The following is a 25,188-nucleotide window of genomic DNA, read 5'->3' on the forward strand; positions in this document are numbered from 1 at the left end:
ACCACAAGAATTAAATGGGTGCTTAGAGTAATTTTTTTCCCCAAAATTCTCAAAATTGGCTACAATAAATGCATCCATACTAAGCTCGCGGCCTGTACCCCGACACTACCCACTGCCGCACATAGAACATCAGCCCAACAGCCTTTTTAATTGACTCCTGCCTGACTCAAAATGCACCCAAAACTGCATGTGTGATTGCAGCCTTAAGTCCCCCTATTATAAAACATTCCTAAATACAGTCCTATTACTAGGACCCTCAGCGAGCCAGAAAACCAGGATGACTGGTTCTTTAAGAGGAAACTGAAATCAGCTGTGAAAGTGAAATAACATAGAAAATAAAAATGCACCAAGTTTGTGTCCACTGCTCCGATGCAGACGTATGCATCTCCATGGTTACAGATGCCAACAAACCCTAGGTGTAGTCTAATCCTGCAGTGATCCTTCCATCTAACCTCGCCTTGTGCCATCCTACACGTTAAGTGTTTAGTGAGTTTTTTACCTCAGTATTTGTAAGCCAAAACCAGGAGTGGAACAATCAGAGGAAAATAGAAACACGTCACCACTTCTGCATTTATCACCCACTCTTGGTTTTGGCTTACAGATACTGAGGTTAAATACTGACCAAATGCTGAGTGTGTGAATGTTGTCTTGAGGAAGCCTTGACTGCAGGATCTAACTACAAGGTTTTTTTGTGGTCTATAAGGCTTCATTCACACATCAGTATTTCTATGCCAAAACCAGGAGTGTCTTCAAAAGACAGAACAGGCGTCAGTCTCAATTAGGCCGGGATCACACATGAGAGAAATACGCTGAATCTCGCATGTTAATACCCGGCATTGCCGCCGTCACTCAGGAGTAGAGTGCGGCCGCATAGCAATACATGCAGCCACATGCTCCGCTCCTGAGTGACTGCAGCAATGCCGGGTATTAACATGCGAGACTCGGCCATATTTCTCGCATGTGTGATCCCGGCCTCAGGCCACGTTCAGCATTTTACCTCAGTATTTGTAAGCCAAAACCAGAAGTGGGTGAAAAAAAACAGAAGCGGTGACGTGTTTCTATGATATGTTTCCTCTGATTGTTCCACTCCTTGTTTTGGCTTACAGATACTGAGGTTAAATACTGACAGTGTGAAGGTGGCCGTATAGTTTTTCTCCGAGTTCCACTCCCGATTTTGGCATACAAACACGCATTATACAGACGTGTGAATGAGGCTTTATGCTGTACCTGTAGACAGAACATTAAAAAAAAAAAAAACAGAAAAAATAAAAGAAGTGTACAAAGCCCTCTACTGCAGGACTGAAAGGTGAGATACTGGAAAGGACTTACCAGTGCTGAGGAGTCAGAGGTATGCGTGTCCCCGGCAGTGCTGCACATCGAGGGATCCAGCAGAGCGCTCTGCTCCGCGGACAGCGTGGCTCCGTCATCCCTGACGTCCATTAGGGCAGTGTTTACACTCGCTTTCTACAGCAGTAACTGTTAAAGGAATTCTTTTATCAGATGAATAGGAGGAAAAACGCACAATGTCCACGAAGATACTTCATCATTGAGGAAGGAGGCATTCATATAGTAACACTGGTAGTAATGCATGATGGGAGAGACTGCGATGTGTGAACAATGTTGTATAGTGGTGCAAGTGTAGATCCGTATTGCTGAGTATTCACAATTACATCAATATTACCTGTAAGCCTACATACCAACCATCAGGTTGTCTGTGTATCATTGTTCGCTGGAGCAGTTTTTTTTTATCTATTATGGGCAATCATTACATTAACATTAAAGGGATCTGGTCACAGGCCAGTTATTACATTTGTGTTACATCTCTGCTCCCCTTCACTCAGAAGCTATGCCGCCTCTGTCCTGTCCAGACAACACTCTGGTCCATAAGATGGCAATGGACGGAGGGCAATGTGACCTGATGGCCCATTCAGTCTGCTCACTAGTGCGAAGAGATAGAGTATTTTCCTTTATTCCTGACTGACTTTTCCTAGTCTGACAAACCTTCTCTGATTGCTTATTTCTTACTTTTTTCTTACTTTTCTCAGGCTGGCCACCTAGGGGCTATGTTCGCACGATGCGTTTTTGCAGCATCTTTCTGCTGCATTTTTTGTGTAAATTAAATGCTGTTTCTTACATTACCAGCAAAAACTGAGATTTCAGAAACCTCACGCACTCCCCTGGTTTGTGCATTTGTAGTCTGCAGCATGTCTATGCTTTCAGCTTTATTGCAGTTTTTTGTTCATCCATAGAAAGCAAGCAGAGTGAAAAAAGCTGCAGACACCACAACAGTATTATTGGCCACTTTTTCACAGCATTTTTGATTAATAAAACAAATTTTTATTAAACATGTACTGTAGACATTACATATGTGATCTGCACCCAATAAAAGCCACAAAAAAAAAATGAAAAATGGGCATTTTGAAAAAGTAATTTTTCCTGCTAAGAGAGCAGGTTTTGGCTGCAGACAAACACACAGCAAATGCTCTGCATGTGAACACGGCGTAACACTCCAGTTTACGCTTTGGGCCCTTTGCCAGCTAGAAACAATGTAGCGCTGGTTAATACTGTGTAACAATGTTACTGACCTGCACTGTCCTGTACCAGGGTGTGTCTGCGCTCACCTTATAAGAGGCAGGCCAGCACCCTCTAGTGGTTTATAGAGAATCCTGCAAAGGATTGTGGGCGTTTCCATGTGTAGAAAAGGTCACAATTAACCCCTTCCCGACTGAGCCTGTGCACAAACCACGTGACGTTTTACCACCTAAAATAACAATAACAATGACATATGTTTGGTATCACTGTAATCACACTGACCTGGAGAATCATGTTATCAGGTCATTTTTGTTGCCTACGTGAGCACTGTACAAAGGACACATGAAAAACAATATCAGAGTTGCATTTTCTCACAATATAACTGCACTTGAACATTAAAAAAATCCACTATATGGTAAAATGTACGGTGTCCCACAAAAAGCGAGCCCTGGTGGAGATGTATCTGGTTTTCGGGAGAACAAGTGGAAACAAACTAAAGCGCAAAGCAAATAAATGTCCGAATCCTTTAGGCCGGCGTCACACTAGAGAGTTTTACGGACGTATGAGAGGCGCAAAAACTACGCATTGCACACGGACCAATGATTCTCTATGGGGCAGCTCCTATATGCCGTTTATTTCTCAACTGTATTTTACGGGCGTAGAAAATTGCAGCATGCTGCGTTTGTCAGCGTATTGCGCAAAAAAATCCGCCAATGAAAGTCTATGGGGGCGAGAAAAATGAATGGGAATTTTTCTGAATATTTTCTCCCGCTAGAGTTCATATGAGGTTATGCCAGCAGAGGGCGCAGCACTGCAAGTCTAGGTAGCTACGTTCCCCTGCTTCCCATTCATTCCCCAGTTTTTACAGGCAGAGGGGGCTGCATTAGCTCCTGCTTGTAAAATTATTTAACCCCTTCAGACGGATTTACATCGTGGGACATGACTGTAACGGCGGAAAGGTATGGGATATTGTTGTTTTTTTACTTTTCCTTTTTTACAGAACAAGGGTCGTCATTTGGATTGAGAGTATAATAAACTATTACAACACCCAGTGTCTTTATTTCAATAAAATGCTTTTTTCCTAATGTGTGTGCTTTATTAACCATTTACTACTATTGGATTAATAATGGATAGGTGTCTTATTGACACCTCTGCATTATTAACCAGGCTTAATGTCACCTTACAATAGCAAGGTGACATTAACCCTTCATTACCCCATATCCCACCGGCGCTACTCGGGAGTGGGAAGAGAGAGGCTAAGTGCCAGAATAGGCGCATCTTACAGATGTGCCTTTTCTGGGGTGGCTGGGGGCAGATGTTTGTAGCCAGGGGAGGACAATATCCATGGTCTCTCTCTAGGCTAATAATATCTGCCCTCAGTCACTGGCTTTCCCACTCTGGTGGAGAAAATTGTGCGGGAGCCCACGCCATTTTTTTCCGCAATTTAACCCTTTATTTTAACAGCTACAGCCCCCAAATTTTGCACACACACTCTAATAACATTAGTAGTGAGGAATATGCAAGAAAAAAAGGGATATGAAATGGTTTACTGTATGTAAACCATGTCTCATATCATGTTGGGTTTGGGAAGGAGATAGCAAAAGCCGGCAATTGAATTACCGGCTTTTCTGCTACCTTGCACTGTACGAAATATAAATATATATATATATATATATGTTTCTCACTGACATACATATATATAGAGACTGTATATATGTTTTCATGAATATTTGAGCCCATGGATCCATTCTATGTCCATTTTGCAAGCCGGCGAGAAAATCTCACCATACGGATGCCATATGGATTACATACGGAAGATGACATGCGCAAAATACGCTGCCACACCCTGCCTACGGATGACATACGGATCACTGTTTTGGGATCATTTCTGCATATTATGCCTGTAAATTACGGACTGTATTTCCCTACGCTGAGTGTGACGCCGGCCTTAGAGTATGTCAAATTCGGCCAGTCAGGTAATTTAATGTGGCCCACAAAGCAGGCGATGCCTCCTTTGCCAAATAGTGGCCGTGTCCTGGACGAAGCAAATGCCTGACTTAGATGGAGCTAGCGTTTGGCAGAGGACGAGGCACCCGTACAGGGATTAGGTGGCATCTTGCACCTCTACACTGCTTTGTTCTGCAACTCAAAGGTGGTGGCACATCTCTGAGAGTCCTACCCTGGGTACAGTTCTAAGAGTCCTTACCAGAGCACAGCACTGAGAGTCTTAACCAGTCAACGCTCTGAGAGTCCTACCCTGTGTACAGCTCTGAGAGTCCTACCCTGTGTACAGCTATGAGAGTCCTAACCAGGGCACAGCTCTGAGAGTCCTACCCTGTGTACAGCTCTGAGAGTACTAACAAGGGCACAGCACCGTGAGTCATAACCAGTCACAGCTCTGAGAGTCCTACCCAGGGCACTGCTCTGAGAGTCCTACCCAGGGCACTGCTCTGAGAGTCACAACAAATCACAGCTCTGAGAGTCCTACCCAGGGCACTGCTCTGAGAGTCCTAACCAGGGCACAGCTCTGAGAGTCACAAGTCACAGCTCTGAGAGTCCTGCCCAGGGCACAGCACTGAGAGTCATAACAAGTTACAGCTCTGAGTCTTACCCTGGGTACAGTTCTGGGAGTCCTTACCAGAGCACAGCACTGAGAGTCTTAACCAGTCACAGCTCTGAGAGTCCTACACTGAGTACAGCTCATAATTTTCTTAACCAGCAGAGGGAAAGCCGATGGCTGGTGGCAGATGTTTATAGCCTGGGAAAGGGGTAATACCCATGGAGCTTCCCAGACCAATAATATCAGCTCACAAATGTATACTTAGCCTTTATTGGCTATCAAAATGGGGGACCCTAAAAAAAATGAAGTAGGGTCCCCCTATAATTAATAACCAGCAAAGGCTATGCAGACAGCTGTGGGCTGATATTAATAGCCTAGGAAAGGGGGCATGGATACTGCCCCCCCCCCAGCCTAAAAACATCAGCTCTCAGCCGCCCCAGGAAAGGCACATCTCTAATATATATCTATGCATTCTATGTGTATTTACTGTATGTAATCCATGTCTTCTATCCTGTCTGCTCCTGCTGTGATGTTACAGTACGCGGCTGCAGAATTGCCGGCTTTTCATCTATGTATCTATGTAATATATATACATGTGTCACTGACATCTATATATCTATGTATATATATCTATTCGATCTATTCTCTTCTAACCTGTCACGCTGTGATTATACTGTACGCGGCAGATGAATTGCCGGCTTTTATTCTATTTATCTTTCTATCATCTATTATATATATATGTTTTGACAATGTGTAAATTACATAATTTCTCTATGTAAAAGCTCATGTTAAAATTGCATTGCAATCGGAAAAGCAATCACACTGCAGTCTGATGTAAATGGCATACTAAGTGTGAAAAATCAGACTGAACTCTTGGCAGTGAGAATCGGACCCATTTTTTATACGTTTAGTGTGACTCCAGCCTAACACTCCTGCTTTAAGGGTTAAACGACCAATTATGACCAGCTTGGGTATATCTGGAGCCTGGGTGGTGGGTATCATTGTAGTGGAGGGAGTGTAAAAACTAATGCAAGCAATTAGTCAGGCAGATGCACATTGAAGGCGACTGCGGGCTCAGCTCCTCTGTACATAGTCCTGGCTATGTCGGCAGGGCATGTTATATAGTCAGTGATTGCCACTGAGCATTGCTCGGCTTCTCAGTGTATTTGTAGCACCAGATGGCGGAAACCCTCACACCAAGCACACTGAATCCTTCTCATTTCTCTGCTGCTCCTCCTGCATCACGTCACTGACATCTTCTGGACACCGGGCACAAAGTGACAATATTTAAGACCAGAAAAACAGGTTTTATATGAAAACCAAAACAACCCATAACTTTCTAAAAAGAAGCGTACCTGCATGCAAAGACGATATTTCACAATGTTGTGGGTTTGCGCGGCTTTCTAGCAGCTAGTGATGAGTCAGTGTACTCATTGCTCGGGTTTTCCTGAGCACGCTCGGGTGGTCTCCGAGTATTTGTAACTGCTCGGAGATTTAGTTTTCATCGAAGCAGCTGAATGATTTACAGCTACTAGACAGCTTGATTACATGTGGGGATTCCCTAACAACCAGGCAACCCCCACATGTACTCAGCCTGGCTAGTAGCTGTAAATCATTCAGCTGCGGCGATGAAAACAATCTCCGAACACTAACAAATACTCGGAGGTCACCAGAGCGTGCTCAGGAAATCTCGAGTAAGGAGTACACTCGCTCATCCCTACTAGCAGACTGTGACTGAAAAGCTCAAATGTGCAATCCCAGATCTTCACCATGGTACACTACACCCGGCACAGGTCACTACATCACCCAGCAAGCTACTAGTTTCCAACTTCATATTTCCCACCATTTATGTGATCGCTGTAACTAACGATCCTATAGTGTAATGTGTCTGCCTATCAAAATTTGGCATAAGGGGTCACTCTCACCTTGACTACCAGTTACACTAATCATAAGTGTTCCTGTTATTTCCACCTTCTATGGGATATTTGTACATGGGCTCCCCCTGCTGGATATTTAGCAAGTACTAGTACAATATATTTTCTTTATAAGAGCACCCCCTCCTGGATAGTTATGGGATATTTGTACACCGGTTCCCCCTGCTGGATATTTATCAAATACTACTCGTACAATGTATTTCCTTTATAAGGGCACCCCCTGCTGGATATTTATGGGATATTTGTACATGGGTTCCCCCTGCTGGATATCTAGCAGGTACTACTAGTACAATATATTTTCTTTATTAGGGCACCCCCTGCTGGATATTTGTACATGGGCTCCCCCTATTTATTAGATGCTACTAGTATGCATTCCCTTTATATGGGCTCCCTCTGCTGGATAATTTTTGTATATGCATACATGTGCTCCCTCTGCTGGATGATTTGCTAGCTACAATATAGAAATACTTGATGCTGAATATCATAGGGTTGCAGTGACTTATTTTTAGTAATAAAATAAAGTAGTTCCGTGATCTCCAAACCAATAAATCACTTTTGTAACCGGGTAAAATGATTGACTTCTGGTTGCTTTGGGAAACCATTTTTTTTTTTTTTTAAATTCACTTTCACATAATGGCTTGGATTTGCAGACATCCTCCATATCAAGAAATGTCCCAATAGCGACCCCAGAATTGCATGCGAATCTCCCAACAAGGTAGTAATCTATCCGGTTTTTCATCTATAGAGATAATACTTTCCTGACCATGGGTCTCATGACCCTAAGGGTACTGTCACACAGTGCAATTTTGATCGCTACGACGGTACGATTCGTGACGTTCTAGCGATATCGTTACGATATCGCAGTGTCTGACACGCAGCAGCGATCAGGGATCCTGCTGAGAATCGTACGTCGTAGCAGATCGTTTGGAACTTTCTTTCGTCGCTTGATCACCCGCTGACATCGCTGGATCGTTGTGTGTGACAGCGATCCAGCGATGTGTTCACTTGTAACCAGGGTAAACATCGGGTTACTAAGCGCAGGGCCACGCTTAGTAACCCGATGTTTACCCTGGTTACCAGCGTAAACGTAAAAAAAACCAAACAGTACATACTTACATTCCGGTGTCTGTCCCCCGGCGTCTCAGCTTCTCTGCACTGTGAGCACCGGCCAGCCAGAAAGCGAGCACAGCGGTGACGTCTCCGCTCTGCTTTCCGGCCGCTGTGCTTACACAGTGCAGAGAAGCAGAACGCCGGGGGACAGACACCGGAATGTAAGTATGTACTGTTTGTTTTTTTTACGTTTACGCTGGTAACCAGGGTAAACATCGGGTTACTAAGCGCGGCCCTGCGCTTTGTAACCCGATGTTTACCCTGGTTACCCGGGGACTTCGGCATCGCTCCAGCGCCGTGATTGCACAGTGTGACCGCAGTCTACGATGCTGGAGCGATAATCATACGACGCTGCGACGTCACGGATCGTGCCATCGTAGCGATCAAAATGGCACTGTGTGACAGTACCCTAAGGCTATGTGCCCACAATGCAGATTTTGCTGCGGATCCGCAGCAGTTTCCCATGAGTTTACAGTACAACGTAAACCTATGGGAATCCAAAATCGCATGGAAACGCAGCGGTTTACATTCCGCAGCATGTCAATTCTTTGTGCGGAATCTGCAGCGGTTTTACAGCTGCTCCAGAATAGAAAACCGCAGTGGAATCCGTGATACATCTGCAGGAAAAACGCAGTTTTTGCCCTGCGGAGTTTTCCGCAGTGGACCAGAATACATGTGCTCATACCCTAACAGTTTCATAGCAATAGATAAGTATGGTCACTATATAGCCCTGGGAATTAACCCTTTGGAGCACTTCCCGTGGAGAGGAAATGTTTGCATTTTCCCAGTTACACTTTAGAGTTTTAAAATTTGACTGTAAAAAAAAAGTGCAAGATTCCCAACAGTGCACAAGTTGGACATAACATACTGGGAACTGCAAATAGACTTCCATTATCTAGAAAGACACCAGAACTGTCAGGTCAGGCAGGCCCTTGGGTGTCAGTCCCAGGAGGCTCATTCACTTTTTTGAATAAAGGTATAGCCCTTGGATCCGTTGTATGTAGGCTCATACAATCTGTTTGTAATATTACCTTAATGAGGTCCAATACAACCATCAGTACTTTATTACAAAATTTGAGAGTCATTGTCCAAAAACAAAAGCAATTGTGCCATTTGGATTTCTTTCTGCGTTGACATTAACAAACTATATGGCACTACCAAATATGTTATGTGTTTTTTTTCTTTAGATTTTAATTACATTCTGGGAAACATTCTCAGACATCCTCACTTGATTGCTTGTACAATACTGGAATATTGCAGCATAGTAAAGTCATCAAATCTACAATGAAGATAGACACATGGCCTTCTGTAGGTCCTTGGCTGCCTAGACAATCCATTGGCAGGGGAAGGGTGAGTGAGGAGCAAGTAAGCAGCTATATCACCACACATGATGTCACCAATGGAAGTCTCACTCCAAAACCTCTGGCCCCATCCCACAAATTAAATACATAGCATGCTATGAAGAATCTAGAGATGTGTGGCAAACAATCCTGCCAAACATGATCCCAGACACTAGCCCTTATTAGTAAAGCTTTATCCCTTTATCTGACCTCAGACATGGAGAGATGATGCAGTAGGCTGCTGGTCAGTGTATGAGTGCGGCGTCAATAATGATAAATCAGGCCATTTGTGGGACTTTAAGCCATTTCGTAGTACACTGCAGATCTCCCTTAATACCCTTCAATTTACATCTTCTCAATAGATATTTGGAGAGTTGCTTCTAAATAAAAGCACTTTATTCCATACATTTAAGTAGAAAACCCACAAGGTCATTATAATCAAGGTGTTTTATTCAGGAAACGTGGCATTTATGCATCAGCAATGGTGACTTCAACTTCTACACCAGGCTCGATACTGATGGAAGTGATCTGTTTCACGATCTCAGAGGGACTGTGCAGATCGATCAGGCGCTTGTGGATTCGCATCTGGAAGCGATCCCAAGTCTTGGATCCCTCACCACAAGGGGTTTTTCTTGTAGTGATACGCAGAGTCTGAAAAAGAAAAAGTCAATTTTAACTATTTAGATTTGAACTCATTAATTTCTTAAATGGCAGATTTACAAATAGTCTTCTATAATTTCATTTTAGGCGTGGAGAAGTTTAGGCACAGAATGCGGTCATGATCCTACTATAGTTGCAGAAATTTAAAAAAAAATAATTTCAACCCCAACAGTTTCAGCACAGGCAGCTCCAGTAGTCTTGCTCACAAAGAATAATGTATTGTTCAGTCATTATTGCAGAGACCTGAGCTCTACCTTGGCAGCCAGGTCTAGAATAGTGAGTCTTCACAGGCTTCAGAGATAAAGTGACCAAAAGAACGGAAGTCACTGGAGCAGCAGATGGCTGGAGCACCTTGTGCTGGATCCATGAAGTTTAGAGCATCAGCGTGTCCATTTATCACATGAACTTCATTCACGACAAGATGTATATATAAGTCATATGTTGGGTATTCCCTTTTGATGCAGGCTCAGAAGCTGAGCCTGCATATTCTCCAGCACATGATAGCGGATTTCATCAACTGTCCTGTTCCCCCAAATCTTTGTGCACATGTTGACTAAAATTTAACAATTTCTGTAGCTCTTGGCAGAAAAAATGAAGCTGAAAGTGTGTGAGTGAAGTCAATGGTAGGTGGAAAAAAAAACACAGAATTGACCTGCTGTAGATTTTTCTACATCAAATATGCAAGTCAAAAATACTCAGTGTACATAACACTTCAGGTTACTCATTCACTTTGCTTGCATCAGGAATATCTTAAAAAAAAAATCTGCAAGGGAAAACACCAAATCTGCAACATGTGCATACAGCCTAACAGACACGAGTGGAATCTCAATCCACCCACGGCTGTTAACATGTTAAATGCTGCTCTCAATCTATGACAGCAGCATTTACCAAAGTTGTCCCGGAAGGGTCACCAACTCTGCCCATCAGTGTAAGGTTCAGTTTCGATTAGGAACAGAAAACAGTGCAGACATGAACGGAGCATGGTTGTAGGTTCCTGATCCCGTTACCTTGGTGGGCATGCGTACAGGTCCCTTCACCTTCAGATTCTTCTCCTTGGCTCCACGGATCAGATCAGCACAGACTAAAAGTCAAATTTACATTCATTAGTAATCTTATTTGCATACACATCATTGGCATAAATGCAGGTATTCTAGCCACAGCTCCAATAAAATCGGCTGTAACGTGAATCACTGAAATATAACCCCTATTGCCAAATCGGACTCCACAATTGAGAGCAGGAAAAAAAAAAAAAAAAAGGTTATGCTCCCACAATAAGGATACAGCAGCATTATGAATGCAGAGTTTTCACTGTATCCCAAAGGAGGGTTTAAACGGGTTGTCTTGTCAAAAACTGTCTGCAGACTTATGAATCCCTCCAGCGATCACACTGTGCGCTGCAGGGATTCGCTGGTTTCTGAGCTGGACCACAAGACATGTACGGCTATGTGCACATGCTGCAGAATGGTGTGTGGATTTTCCCGCACTATTTTTGGTAAATCCGCAGATAAACCGACCAGCGGAATTACTGCGTTTTTTGTGCGGATTTCGAAATTCGCACTAAGAATTGACATGCTGCGGAAAATAAACCGCTGCGTTTCTGCAGCATGTGCACTGCGGATTTTGTTTTCCATAGGTTTACATGGTACTGTGCACCTCATGGAAAACTGCTGCAGATCCACAGCGTCAAATCCGCTGCAGAGCCGCAGCGTGTGCACATAGCCTACAAGTTATACATTGCCCCAACCACAGCTCGTCTAGTGGGCGCAGCCTCACTCCACACACTTGTCCCATCTAGTGACATGGCCATCCAGTGGGTGAATGGAAGAGTGGCCCACTTTCAGCCAGTGCAGACCAGCATTTATAACTCATACATACCCTCTGGTCTCGTCTGAGAAACCGGCGATTTTCTGCAGTGCACAGTGCTTGTTCAGGGAATACATAAGGCTATGTGTCCACGGGCCAGATTACATCCGGATTAGCTGCGGATTGAACGCTGTGTACAGCGTCCAGATGTTACAGCATAGTGGAGGGGATTTTATGAAATCCCATCTCCACTATACATGTGAACACGCATCCGGCGGCCCTGCGTTTACGGACATGCGGAGCGTCTTTAGAACGCAGCATGTCCGTTTACCTTGCGGCGACGCTCCGTCACAAGGTAAATCACAGGGCCCTATGTATGGGGTGCAGAGCTTCCAGATGTGTGCAATGAACACATCCGGAAACAACTCGCGTACAGAAGGGGGCTGCGCTTTGGGCGGCGCGGGTTTTCCACTCCGTCCAAAGCGCCGACAATCTGGACCGTGGACACGCACCCATAGTCTACAGTCACAGTGCAGACTATTCATTTGGACCAGACATCACTTTAATATGCTGCCTTTTTGCAATATTTGTTTAAAAAGATAAGGTTAGCAGATATTTAAGGCATATGCCTAAAGGCCCCGTCTCACATAGCGAGATCGCTAGCGAGATCGCTGCTGAGTCACTAGTTTTGTGACGCAACAGCGACCTCAGTAGCGATCTCGCTATGTGTGACACGTACCAGCGACCCGGCCCCTGCTGCGAGATCGCTGGTCGTGTCGGAATGGCCTGGGCCGTTTTTTGATCGTTGAGGTCCCGCTGACATCGCTGAATCGGTGTGTGACACCGATCCAGCGATGTCTTCACTGGTAACCAGGGTAAACATCGGGTTACTAAGCGCAGGGCCGCGCTTAGTAACCCGATGTTTACCCTGGTTGCCAGCGTAAATGTAAAAAAAACCAGTACATACTCACCATCTGATGTCCGTCAGGTCCCTTGCCGTCTGCTTCCTGCTCTGACTGAGTGCCGCCGTACAGTGAGAGCGCAGCACAGCAGTGACGTCACCGCTGTGCTCTGCTCTCACTGTACAGCGGCTCAGTCAGAGCAGGAAGCAGACGGCAAGGGACCTGACGGGCAACAGATGGTGAGTATGTACTGTTTGTTTTTTTGGTAACCAGGGTAAACATCGGGTTACTAAGCGCGGCCCTGCGCTTAGTAACCCGATGTTTACCCTGGTTACCCGGGTGCTGCAGGGGGACTTCGGCATCGTTGAAGACAGTTTCAACGATGCCGAAGTCGTTCCCCTGATCATTGGTGGCTGGAGAGAGTTGTCTGTGTGACAGCTCCCCAGCGACCACACAACGACTTACCAACGATCATGGCCAGGTCGTATCGCTGGTCGTGATCGTTGGTAAATCGCTATGCGAGACGGGGCCTTAAAAAGTAAGTATATACCATTAATCTCTTATTTATAGGACTTGTTTGGCTTTTTCACAAAATGCCAATAAAATGAATGGAGAGCAGTGCGCCCACAACAACAGCCATTCAGAGGCCACATCACCAGACGGAAAGGAGTGAAGACGGCTCACGTCTGTAGACAGCACCCAACATACAGAATATTCTACATTTAGGGCAGAAGACACAGTAGCACATTGGACAGAAGCGCATTCAGTATGTCGGCTACCAACCTTTCTCCAGAGACTTCACATTGCGACTTGTGAGTGTAATTCGGATACGGTGAATGGCCACTTCCTGGTCAACAGGTGCTTTGCCTGTATCTTTAAAAGCCTGGGGGGAAAAATAAAAATAAATACCAAGAGAAAGCTGAAGAACACCGTGCCCCACAGATGTCTGCAGAAGGAGTCGAGGAGATCCAGCACCGTCAGTGTCCTCCTATGACCACCCATGATTCCTGGGTAACAGATCTACAGTCTCCGCTCCTCCAGGTCCACAAACCTGCAGTCTGACATCACATTACTGTTCCCTCAGCCAAATCCTGCAGAAGCCCCCTGCGGCATCAGCCCAGTGTGTGTACCCAGATACATAGGCTTCTATGGGAGCCACAGGCGCTGTCAGTGCCCATCTGCTCCACTGCAGCACTAGGATCTGCAGGACCACCCATCTATAACACATCCACCCCTGTAAGACCCCCATGATATATGGGAGCCACATAGTCAGTGCCCATCTGCTCCACTGCAGCTCCAGCACATGTCAGCCAGGGGAGTGCAGCACTAGGATCTGCAGGACCACCCATCTAGAACACATCCACCCCTGTAAGACCCCCATGATAGAGCTGCAGGACCCCACAAGACGAGGCCCTGCTCAGCCTGGCGATCACAGCAGCCTGAACTCTGCAGCCACACCAGCCAAGAGTCTGCATACAGCCGGCTGATAGGCACAGTACCGGAGCTCAGGCCTCCTCCCACCGGAGGAGCCATCAGCCCGCTCCTAACACGGGGACCGTAATATCAGCAGCTGCGCGCGATAACCGGCCATACGAGCCCGCAGCGAGGATGTCCGCGTGTATAAGTAACGGCGCAGAGATCACGGCGCACGGACCCCTCCACACACTCACCATGTCTGATCACCTTCCTGACCGACTTATTCGTGTACGATGAGAGCGAACAGCGGTGAGCCAGGAGCAGGCGCTCAGCACGGTGCACACACCACAGCGGCTGTACTCAGAGAGAGCGAGCACGCCCGCCACCCTGCTATTTATACTACCCAGGATTCCGGCCTACAGGAAATACGTCATCACCACAGAGCCGGCGTTACCAGCCGCCATGTTTAGTCCGGGCATACAGCCCTTACTTTACAAGTTGTAAAAATGCAAGTGTAAGGCTGCCGTCACATTAGCAGTATGTGGTCAATATTTTACCTCAGTATTTGTAGCCAAAATCAGGAGTGGAACAAATAGAGGAAAAGTATGATAGAAACATATGCACCACTTCTGTATTTATCACCCACTCCTGGTTTCGGCTTACAAATACTGAGGTAAAATACTGACCAAATACTGCTAGTGTGACGGCAGCCTAACAAGTGAGGTCCGTAATGCTGTTCAGGCATTCAATACATATACATATGTGGCTCCAGCGCTGGCATAATTGGCATTGCTTCTTGTAAAATAAGGGGTTAGGTCGTGCTATTACTCCAAGTTATTGTACCTCTGTCTATTTACAAAAGCTCCTCCCATGAGCTGACCCCGCCCACAATAATTGGCCCTTTATGTCACATCCAATGACTGATGCCTCATCCAATGACTTATGCCTCATCCAATGACTTATGCCTCATCCAATGACCCGATGCCACATTAATGACTGACACCACATCTAATGACTGATGCCGCATCCAATGACTGATGCCTCATCCAATGACTGACGTCGCATCCAATGACTGATGCCGCATCCAATGACTGATGCCGCATCCAATGACTGATGCCTCATCCAATGACTGATGCCACATCTAATGACCCGATGCCATATCTAATGACCGACGCCACATTAATGACTGATGCATCCAATGACTGATGCCACATCCAATGACTGATGCCACATCCAATGACTGATACCACATCTAATGACTAATGCCGCATCCAATGACTGATGCCTCATCCAATGACTGATGCCACATCTAATGACCCGATGCCATATCTAATGACCGACGCCACATTAATGACTGATGCATCCAATGACTGATGCCACATCCAATGACTGATGCCACATCCAATGACTGATACCACATCTAATGACTAATGCCGCATCCAATGACTGATGCCTCATCCAATGACTGATGCCACATCTAATGACCCGATGCCATATCTAATGACCGACGCCACATTAATGACTGATGCATCCAATGACTGATGCCACATCCAATGACTGATGCCACATCCAATGACTGATACCACATCTAATGACTAATGCCACATCCAGTGACTGATACCACATCTAATGACTAATGCCACATCCAGTGACTGATACCACATCTAATGACTAATGCCACATCCAATGACTGATGTCACATCTAAATCCAGGGCTTGACAAAAGTCTTCGGACCGAAACGTTGCCGCAGAAGGCAGAATAAATATGTGAGCTGCTTTTCACTATCTGGTGTGGCGCTGTCCTTTTCTTCAGTCTGGATTTGGATGTTCTATCTGGGATGGACCCCATGGTGAGGACGTGCGCCCTGATGTCCATAGAGACTATATAATTATAGAGTGCGGCTTTACTGCTCTTTTTGTAACTTGATGTCACATCTAATGACTATTGCCACAACCAATGACCCGATGCCTCATCCAATGACCCGATGCCACATCCAATGATCAATTAGTCTAATATCTGCTGTGAAGGGATCTTATCTGTGGTTGTTGACCAATCATTCTCTAAAGTCTTCATATGACATCTTCTGTGCATCGGGGTGGGCCTAGGGGGTAGGGCTTTCTTCTGCTTCTCCGACCCTCCACCAGCCTCCTCTGTTTCTTGTACTGGTCACTGAGACCAGATTCCTTTTTAAAATTCTGCACCACTGCCATGATTGAGGTGAGCGGCGCGTGCGCGAGTGATTCTACATCCAGTCTTCAATAACATGGCATGCGCAGATCATGATTTCAGCTTAATGAAGACATTATTGAGCTGATATCGTGATCTGCGCATGTGCCTCTACAGGTGCCATTTTCTTAAAAACTGGCAGTAGACCTGTAAAAAAAAAACAAACAGAGGAGGCTGGTGGAAGGGCAGAGAAGCTGAAGACCCTAGGCCCACCCTGATGTACAGAAGACATCACTAGATGAAAACTTTAGAGGATGATTATTCCACCACTGATCGGATTCCTTCAGAGCAGGTATCAAATTAAGGCCGGGATCACACATAGCGAGATACGGCCAAGTCTCGCAGGTTAAAACCAAGCTCTGGCACCGGCACTCCAGAGCGGAGCGTGTGGCCGCATAGCAATACATGGAGCCGCACGCTCCGCTCCGGAGTGCTGGTGCCAGAGCTTGTTTTTAACCTGCGAGACTCGGCCGTATCTCGCTGTAGTGTGACTCCGGCCTTAACCATCATCACAGTGCCATTATGGCTATGGCTTTGCGTTATAGCGCTAGATCCCGCTGCCAGGTTAAGGATAGTAAATGGCTCTTTTCAAGTCTGTTTTTTCTTTGGTTTTGGCAGACCGACGGTAGACAAAAAGTCACAGAATCAAGGTCTGTCTGATTTGCACACCAAACGCACATTTCAGTGAATAGTGGCATAATTTATACAAATCACGTCAAGACAAGACAGTTAAAAAATATTGGAGGGCCCTATGAATCTGGAGGTCCACCAAGGGGCATTAATAAAATAGTGGGTGTTGTTCGAGCGTATAACCACCCTTGGGTCCCTTCACATAGCGAATATTATTCTATGCATTCTGTTTGACTTCTAACAGGTAGGTTCCCCTTAACCCTTGGACTTCTGCAGCAGAGCTATACTGTGTCATGTGTTGTGGTCTGGAATCTCATTCAGTGTGGCTAATGCATGTGGAAACCACAAGCTGTTTCACTCAGAATCCGCTTCAATAAGTCATGTGACACTTTTTTTTCTGAGACACACAAAGATTTGACATGCTTCAAATTTCAAACTCCATACTGGTTGTTAATTTTTTGAATGGAAAGTTGATAATCTTATCTGTTTGTCCAGTGTTATAGTATGGTGCTGAAAATCTTCAGCAAATATGGAAAGTATACATTTATCCAACGAATGCACATTTCTTATAGAAATTATTAGAATCCTGATTTCACACTGATTTTGATGTGGAATAGTGATAGGCAGACCCGTGGATGTTCAGGTCCTTTGGGTTCGGCCGAAATGTTAAAAAAAGTTTGGTTCAGCTACCAGAACAGTACCAAAAACCAACCCACCAGAACATCCGGACCGTCTTGGGACATCAGCACTATTGTATTAGTTTGGTGAAGAGGAGTTTGATTTTTTTATTTTATTGTTAATAAATGGGTAAAAGAAGGTTATTGTGGGGGGAATTTTTTTTTTCAATCAAAGGAAGTTTTTCTGTGTCTTTTTTACTTTTGATTATGGGGTTAGTAATGGGGGTGTCTGATAGATGCCTCTACATTACAAACCCCTGGGCTTGGTGTCAGCAGATATAAAACAGCTGACATCAACCCCAAAAATATTACCCCACTTGCCATCGCACCAGGCGAAGTGGGAAGAGCCGGGCAAGGCATCAGAACAGTGGCAGCTACAGGCTGCTATTTTTAGGTTGGGGGGGGCAAATATCCATGGCCTAGCATCCAGGACACACTGAGCTGACTGTGAGAGCACCCCAGCTGTCTGCTTATCAAAAACAGGGGGGAACCCCAAGCTGTTTTATAAATTATTTATATAATTTAAAAAAAATTGCATGGGGACCCCTCTATTTTGATAACCAGCCAAGATAAAGCTGACTGCTGGTTGCTGCAGCCTGTGGCTGTCAGCTTTACTTGCTCTGGTTATCTTATTTATTTATTTTTTTGCATAGTGTCAGCCAATAACAGTCACGCCAATACTTGCCATGGCTGTGATTGAGCCGGAAGTGCCCACACCGGAAAAGCTTGTTGATTGGCTGTGCTGCAGCCTTTCAATAAACTTTGATTGGGATGTTGAACCTGAACAGCAATACGGACTAAGTGTCCAGTACGGACCCTGAACTTTATCATTCAGGTTGGTTTACCCATCCTTAGTATAGAATTCACGCTAGATCTGCTTGAAAAAAAGAACATACTTGGGAAACTATTTACAGATAGGCAGCACATTATACACTGCTCAGCATAAATGAGTATATCCCCTTTAAAAAGTAAGATTTTAATCAATCAGTCACTGAACAATTTCCAAAATTTTGACAAGACTGAGTGTCACAAAAAATGTTTTAATTCCTAACATAAAAGTAAGGTTAATAATAGAACTAATTTCAAAATCTTGAGATTTACTCAAATTAGTTGATGCAAAAATGAAAAAATCCCACATTAAAAACTAATACATCTAGTATTTTGTATGACCTCCATGATTTTTAAGGACAGCACCAAGTCTTCCAGCCCTGGAATAATCAACTAGGTGACGTATTGCTACGTCTATCTTTTTCCTTTCTTTAAGAATGAACTCTTTCAGAGGCTGGATGATGGATGGAAAGTGACACGCAACTTGTTTCTTCAGAATTCCTCAAAGGTGTTCAACTGGGTTCAGATCAGGAGACATATTGGCCACTGAATCACTCTCACCCTGTTCTTCACAAATGCAGCAGTGGCCTTACATGCGTATCTTGGATCATTGTTGTGTCGGAAAAGTGCATGTCTACCAAGGGCACGGAGTGATGGTAGCATCTTCTATTTTAATATAGAGCAGTACATCTGTGTATTCATGAGACCATCAATGAAATGTAGCTCTCCGACACCAGTATTACTTATGCAGCCCCACATAAGGACACTGCCACCACCAAGTCTCACTGTGCACCATACATTTATCTTTGTACTCCTCACCTTTCTGACACCATACAGTTTTGAAGCCATTATTTCCAAGAACATTTACTTTGGTCTCATCACAACAGAGTACAGAGTCGCTGTAGTCTTCATATTTTTCAGCATGGGCCCTGGCAACTTGGAAGTGGGCTTTTTTGTGCCTCTGCTTTAGAAGTGGCTTCCTTTGTGGACGACACCCATGCATGCCATTCCTCTGCAGTATACGCTGTATTGTGTCATGGGAAACACAATAGTTTTGCTTTCTTCTTCTTTATCTAACTGCATTGACCTCCATATCATTTATTCTCTGTGGGACTGCTCTGTAATCATACATATGCATTTAGTATTGCTTAAAGAGGTTGTCCACTACTTTTACATTAATGACCTATCCCTAGGATAGGTCATCAATGTTTCATTGGCTGGGGTTCGACACCCGCCACCCCCTGCCAAACAGCTGCTATTGGTGTTGGCATCAGCTGCCAGTACTCACTTGCGGAGCTGGCCTTCTACCTGTAGTAGCTGCCGCAGGGTACTGCACATCCCCCTACTATTGATTTGAATAGGAAGCGGATGTTCAGTACCAAGCCTGAGCTCTACAAGTAGACGGCCATCTCCACAAGTGAGTACTTCCAGCCGTTGGCTGCCGATAGTGATAACAGCTGATTGGCGTGGGTGCCAGGTGTCGGATCCCGGCCGATCAGCCATTGAAGTCCTATCCTAGGGATAGGCCATCAATGTAAAAGTAGTGGACAACCTCTTTAAGGGAATTATTGTGCTTGCTACACATCAAATCTGTAGATGCACTCACTAATTAGACTTTGCTTAGGGAAACATTAAAATATACAGTGCCTTGCGATAGTATTCGGCTCCCTAGAACTTTTCAACCTTTTCCCACATACAGTGCCTTGCGAAAGTATTTGGCCCCCTTAAATTTTTCAACCTTTTCCCACATATCATGCTTCAAACATAAAGATACCAAACGTATAATTCTTGGTGAAGAATCAACAACAAGTGGATCACAATTGTGAAGTTGAACGAAATTTATTGGTTATTTTAAATTTTTGTGGAAATTAAAAAACTGAAAAATGGGGTGTGCAATATCATTCGGCCCCTTTACTTTCAGTGCAGCAAACTCACTCCAGAAGTTTATTGTGGATCTCTGAATGATCCAATGTTGTCCTAAATGCCTAATGATGATAAATATACGGTAATCCACCTGTGTGTAATCAAGTCTCTGTATAAATGCACCTGCTCTGTGATAGTCTCAGGGTTCTGTTTGAAGCACAGAGAGCATCATGAAGACCAAGGAACACAAAAGGCAGGTCTGTAATACTGTTGTGGAGAAGCCATAGGAGGTGTTGTACTTGATGTGTCTGGAGACCTGGAGCTTCATCACTCCACTATCTATAAGGGAGGAAGGGGACATCCGCCTAGCCAGCCAGATCAGCCATACCGCCTAGCCAGCCAGATCAATGGGGTGACAGATGTTGCAGCCAGATCTCCCTCACGTTCAGTACTAGTCACCTTCCCCTTTCTGTGTACAGCCTTGAAAGGCCACATTAGGCTTCTCCATACGGCGCTTAGACAGGGAACCGGCTTTGACCTCCATTACTGTCTGCTCATGTAATGTGTAAACTGTGTAACTATGTGATGTCACTGCGATCATATCTATAGTGGATGTATATTATGTCTCACTGTAAATATGACACAATGTACAAATTCTGGTACAATTTGCTGTTCCGTGTTGGCATTAACCTTCTAAGCCCAAGGGAAGGGCAGTCCTCCAGCCATGGTTCCCCAGAGGTTTTCTCCACAGGGGGTTTTCCTCTACTGAGTGCTGAAGGATGATTCTTCGTTCGTCAGAGGTTTGCCATTTTCAGTGTATTTTCCATAGTAATTGGCTGATTCTAAATTTTGTACACTGAATGGAATAATAATAATCTGATTTGTAATACAATTTGGTCTATTTAACATCCAATAATAGTGTTTTGGGCGTTTCTTTCACCATCTTGGGTTAGTGGGATAGTCTTGGGAATCAGGATCAGCATCTATGATCAAGCCATGAAGCCAGATATGGAGTCGGAGCATTTTTAACACTGTGCTGGAAGACAGGATGGAGAAGATGTGACAAAGTGTTACTGCACAATTAGCACAAGTTTACACTCTTCCTTGCATTCAGATAATGGGGGTGATTCAGGGCTGGACAGGGACTAAAGGGCAGCTGGAGCACAAAACTCAGCAGCCCACATACAATAAGTGTCCTCAACCCAAATCAAAGAACACTGACAAGTCGTGTCAAATTTTGCCTTACTTGTTACAACACTTGCTTTATTGTGTTGGATAACCACCTTAAAGTGGTTGTTCGCTACTCGGACACCGCTTCTCAATCTGAATGTTTTCTCCTTTTAAAATAATAAAACATTCACCTCCCGGCCATGGATGTGTTCCGGCGCCGTTCCAGCGGTGTCAGCACTTGGATCGTGTACCAGTCTTACGCCATACAATCCCCGTAGCCAATCAGCACCGACTTCACTAAGGCCAGGTTCACATTACGTTTTGGCGTCCGTTAGACGGACTGCGTTACACCGTGACATAACGTAGTCCTTTAACGCCACCATTTAGTTCAAAGTCGGACGCATTACTAGCGCACGCCCACAATGGGCTTGCGCTAGCGATGTGCCGTCTTTGAGTGATGGACCCTGGGACGCGGGCTGCAGCGTTTCCGGGTCCGTCACTGCTAGCGCAGATAGAGCATCTGCTAGCTTTATCTGCACTAGCGCGCTGACATACCAGCACTTGCGTTAACAGCAGCCCGTTAACGCATGTGTTGAACGGGCTGCTGTTAACGCAATGTGAACCTGGTCTAACTGCCTTCAGACATATTACATACATCCGGAGGAAGAGAGAGAGCAGCAGCACATCTGTGTGTCGCAGGCTGAGTACAGTCAGTTATTCACCAACCGGCTGCAGTGTCTCCTGACCTGAACTTTACAGCCTCATACTGTATATGCTTATGAGGTTGTCAACTTTGGGTCAAAAGACCTGTGGCCAGTTCAGAATGACCAAGAATGACGGTCTGTACAGATGTGTGAATGCAGCCTTAATTAAATAAATTGTCACTATTCTTCTATCAGCAGTCTGGTAGTGTACCGTTAACCCTCCCAATAACAGACTGTGTAAGAACACATCCCTTTGATAAGGGGAATAACGATGCCCAGTTGTCTGTTAGGTCTAGGCTACACTTTTTGAAGTATTACATATTGATTTTAACCATTGAGCGGCAGTTGAAGTTTTTCATGCTATTAACCTGCAGATATCGGGTTAATCTGAGGGTTAATAGCAATCTAAAGCTGGGCAGCTGACAGTCCATCTACCAGGTGGAAATGAACTTCATTCCTTCTGGAAACTTCCAGCTTTCAACAATAAGGAGCTACTCCAGTCACCGCTCAGTACATAGTGAGCGGCTGCTGTAACCATGCTCTGGCACTGACTTGCAGCCAGCTCAGCAATGCATCAGTATAGAGCTGGCTGTCAGTTCTGGAGGGCGGTAACCGCCACCGCTCACTATGTACTGAGTAATGACAAGCTGCTGCAGCCGCAACTCTATGACTAAAAGCCAAAGGTCACCAGGAGGAATACAGTTCATTTTCTCCTGGTAGCCGGACTGTCAGGTTGGCAGCCGGGGAGCTTTAGAATGCTATTATACTGCAGATTAACACCATCTGTGAAGGTTTATAGCATTTTTTGACATGACAGGTTCCATTTACTGGGACTGTCCACTACTCGGACAACTCATATCAAACCCTATATTTCCCCATAGTAAAATAATAGCACTTTGACTCCCCTCCAGTGCTGGGCCGTTCCAGCAGTGTTGGCACTGGCTCTCCTGGGGTTCTTGTGATATAGTTATGCCATGAGATCCCTGCAGTCAGTCAGTACTGGCTTTACTTTTTCTTTCCTTTGGACAAATCAGACATCTGGAGCTTGCCAGAGCTGCAGCTTTCTCACTACCTCCGAATGTCAATTACATTCGAATGAGGGCAGAGTGAAGCCAGTGTAGGCAGTGCAAACTCAGCTGGAACGGCGCCGGCACCGGAGGTGAAAATAAGGCTGAAGTCACAGTGGCAAATAAAAAATAGGTCCGATGTTGATCCAGAAAGTAATCTTACAGATAGATAGATAAAGACAGAGGGATACTGTAAATAGCTCTCAGATATTTAATAAGCTTTTTATGAATAAATGAAAAAAAGATGGTGTGGGGACCCCTTTATTTTTAATAACCAGCTAAGGGACAGCAGACAGCTGTGAGTTGGTCTTAATAGTCTGGAAAGGGTCCAATAACCATGGAGCTTCCTAGCCCATTAATATCAACTCACAGCTGTCTGCTTTTCTTTCACTGGTTATTAAAAAAGGGGACCCTAAAAAAATGACTTGGAGATCACATATTTTTAATAACCAGCAAAAGTTAAGCATACAGCTGTGGGCTGATCTTAATAGGCTGGGAAGTCCATGGATATTGGCCTCTTTTCAGCCTAATAAGACTAACCCTCAGCCGCCCCAGAAATAGCACATCCATTAGATGCACCAATTCTGGCACTTAGCCTTGCCAACATACCAGGGCAATTGGGAAGTGCCAATTGGAGTAATGGTTTTGGGGTTGATGTAAGCTCTGTAATGTCCGCTGACATCAAGCCCAGGGGTTAGTAATGAAGATGTGTCTATCAGACCACTATTACTAACCAGTGTAGTCAAAAGAAAAAATTACACACACACAAAAGTACCTTCATTTGTAAAAGTCACTCGCCAACAAATTTCCTCTTTTACCCATTTATTACCACACAAAAATAATCTACAGGGTCTGCCGAAGTCCATATGGAGGTCCCACGATGATTCACATCTTCTTCGCCCAGTCTATTGACAACCGACGCCTGCTCAGTAGGCACTTTGTTTCAGGGTGGGGACAGAGGCTGCAGCACTGACCATAGCCTCTGCCTCCTGATGACGACTCGTGTGAGTATCCCAGCATGTAATGGGGATTCTCAAACAGAATTTCATAAAAATAGGAAATAAGTAAAAAAACAAAACAAACCTAAAGCAGTTAGATTAGAGAGGGAATGATAAGATTTTTTTTTATTAAAGCACATTAGAAAAGCTATTAGATTATTACAATAGTCGTTTAGGATGAAAAGAACACACCTTTATGGTGCATTGACTGCACAAAAATGCACCATTGACAGGAACCTGTCAGATACCCCAACTCCACAAACTGCCACCATGACTGTATTGAACCCTTTTTCTACATTTTCATTAGCCCATTTTTGTTGTTTAGTGATTGATGATAAAATTAAAAGGGTTGTCCACTACTCGGACTAACCCTTCTCAATCACTATTATTTTATTCTTCCCAGTAAAATAATAACACTTATACTCACCTTCGGTGCTGGCGCCATTCCAGGACGCCCCCTGTGCAATTCTGCAGCTGGTTTACCTTCCCCTCCTTTGGATGTCATTGACATCAGAAGGTGGTTAGTAGCTCTCACCTCCTCTGGATGTCTGGATTTGTCCAAAAGCGAGGAGAGTGAAGCCAGCAATGATTGGCCACAGGAATCGCGTGACATAACATGGTGACGCACTCCCTGCAAGAGGCAGTGTTGACAATGCTGGAACTGAGCCCAGCCGCAGAGGTGAGTATAGGTGTTCTTTTATTACAAGGTGGAACAACTAGGATTGAGAAGGGGTTAAACCTGCTCTCAAGCTATGAAATCAGTGGGTG

At 44.8% G+C, this 25,188-nt stretch overlaps 2 protein-coding genes across 2 annotated transcripts in view; both read right to left on the reverse strand.

Moving 5' to 3' along the window:
* Positions 1–2,669, reverse strand: part of LOC143781249 (kinesin-like protein KIF20A) — a 61,634-nt gene extending 58,965 nt beyond the window's left edge. Inside the window, exons 1-2 of the mRNA XM_077267737.1 lie at positions 2,586–2,669; positions 1,330–1,476 (exon numbers count right to left, since the gene is read on the reverse strand). Of these exons, the coding sequence (XP_077123852.1) occupies positions 1,330–1,440 (111 nt within the window). The 5' untranslated portion in view covers positions 1,441–1,476; positions 2,586–2,669. The remainder of the gene's footprint in view (positions 1–1,329; positions 1,477–2,585) is intronic.
* A 7,239-nt stretch (positions 2,670–9,908) lies between these two features.
* On the reverse strand, positions 9,909–14,651 carry RPS20 (ribosomal protein S20). The gene is made up of 4 exons (XM_077270511.1): positions 14,512–14,651; positions 13,625–13,724; positions 11,144–11,217; positions 9,909–10,127 (listed from the first exon to the last, which is right to left on the reverse strand). Exons 1-4 carry the CDS (start codon positions 14,512–14,514, stop codon positions 9,945–9,947), a joined length of 360 nt encoding a protein of 119 aa, XP_077126626.1. The 5' UTR covers positions 14,515–14,651; the 3' UTR covers positions 9,909–9,944.
* Positions 14,652–25,188: the final 10,537 nt, after the last annotated feature.

This window comes from Ranitomeya variabilis, chromosome 6 (assembly GCF_051348905.1).
Source record: "Ranitomeya variabilis isolate aRanVar5 chromosome 6, aRanVar5.hap1, whole genome shotgun sequence".
Taxonomy (NCBI): Eukaryota; Metazoa; Chordata; class Amphibia; order Anura; family Dendrobatidae; genus Ranitomeya; species Ranitomeya variabilis.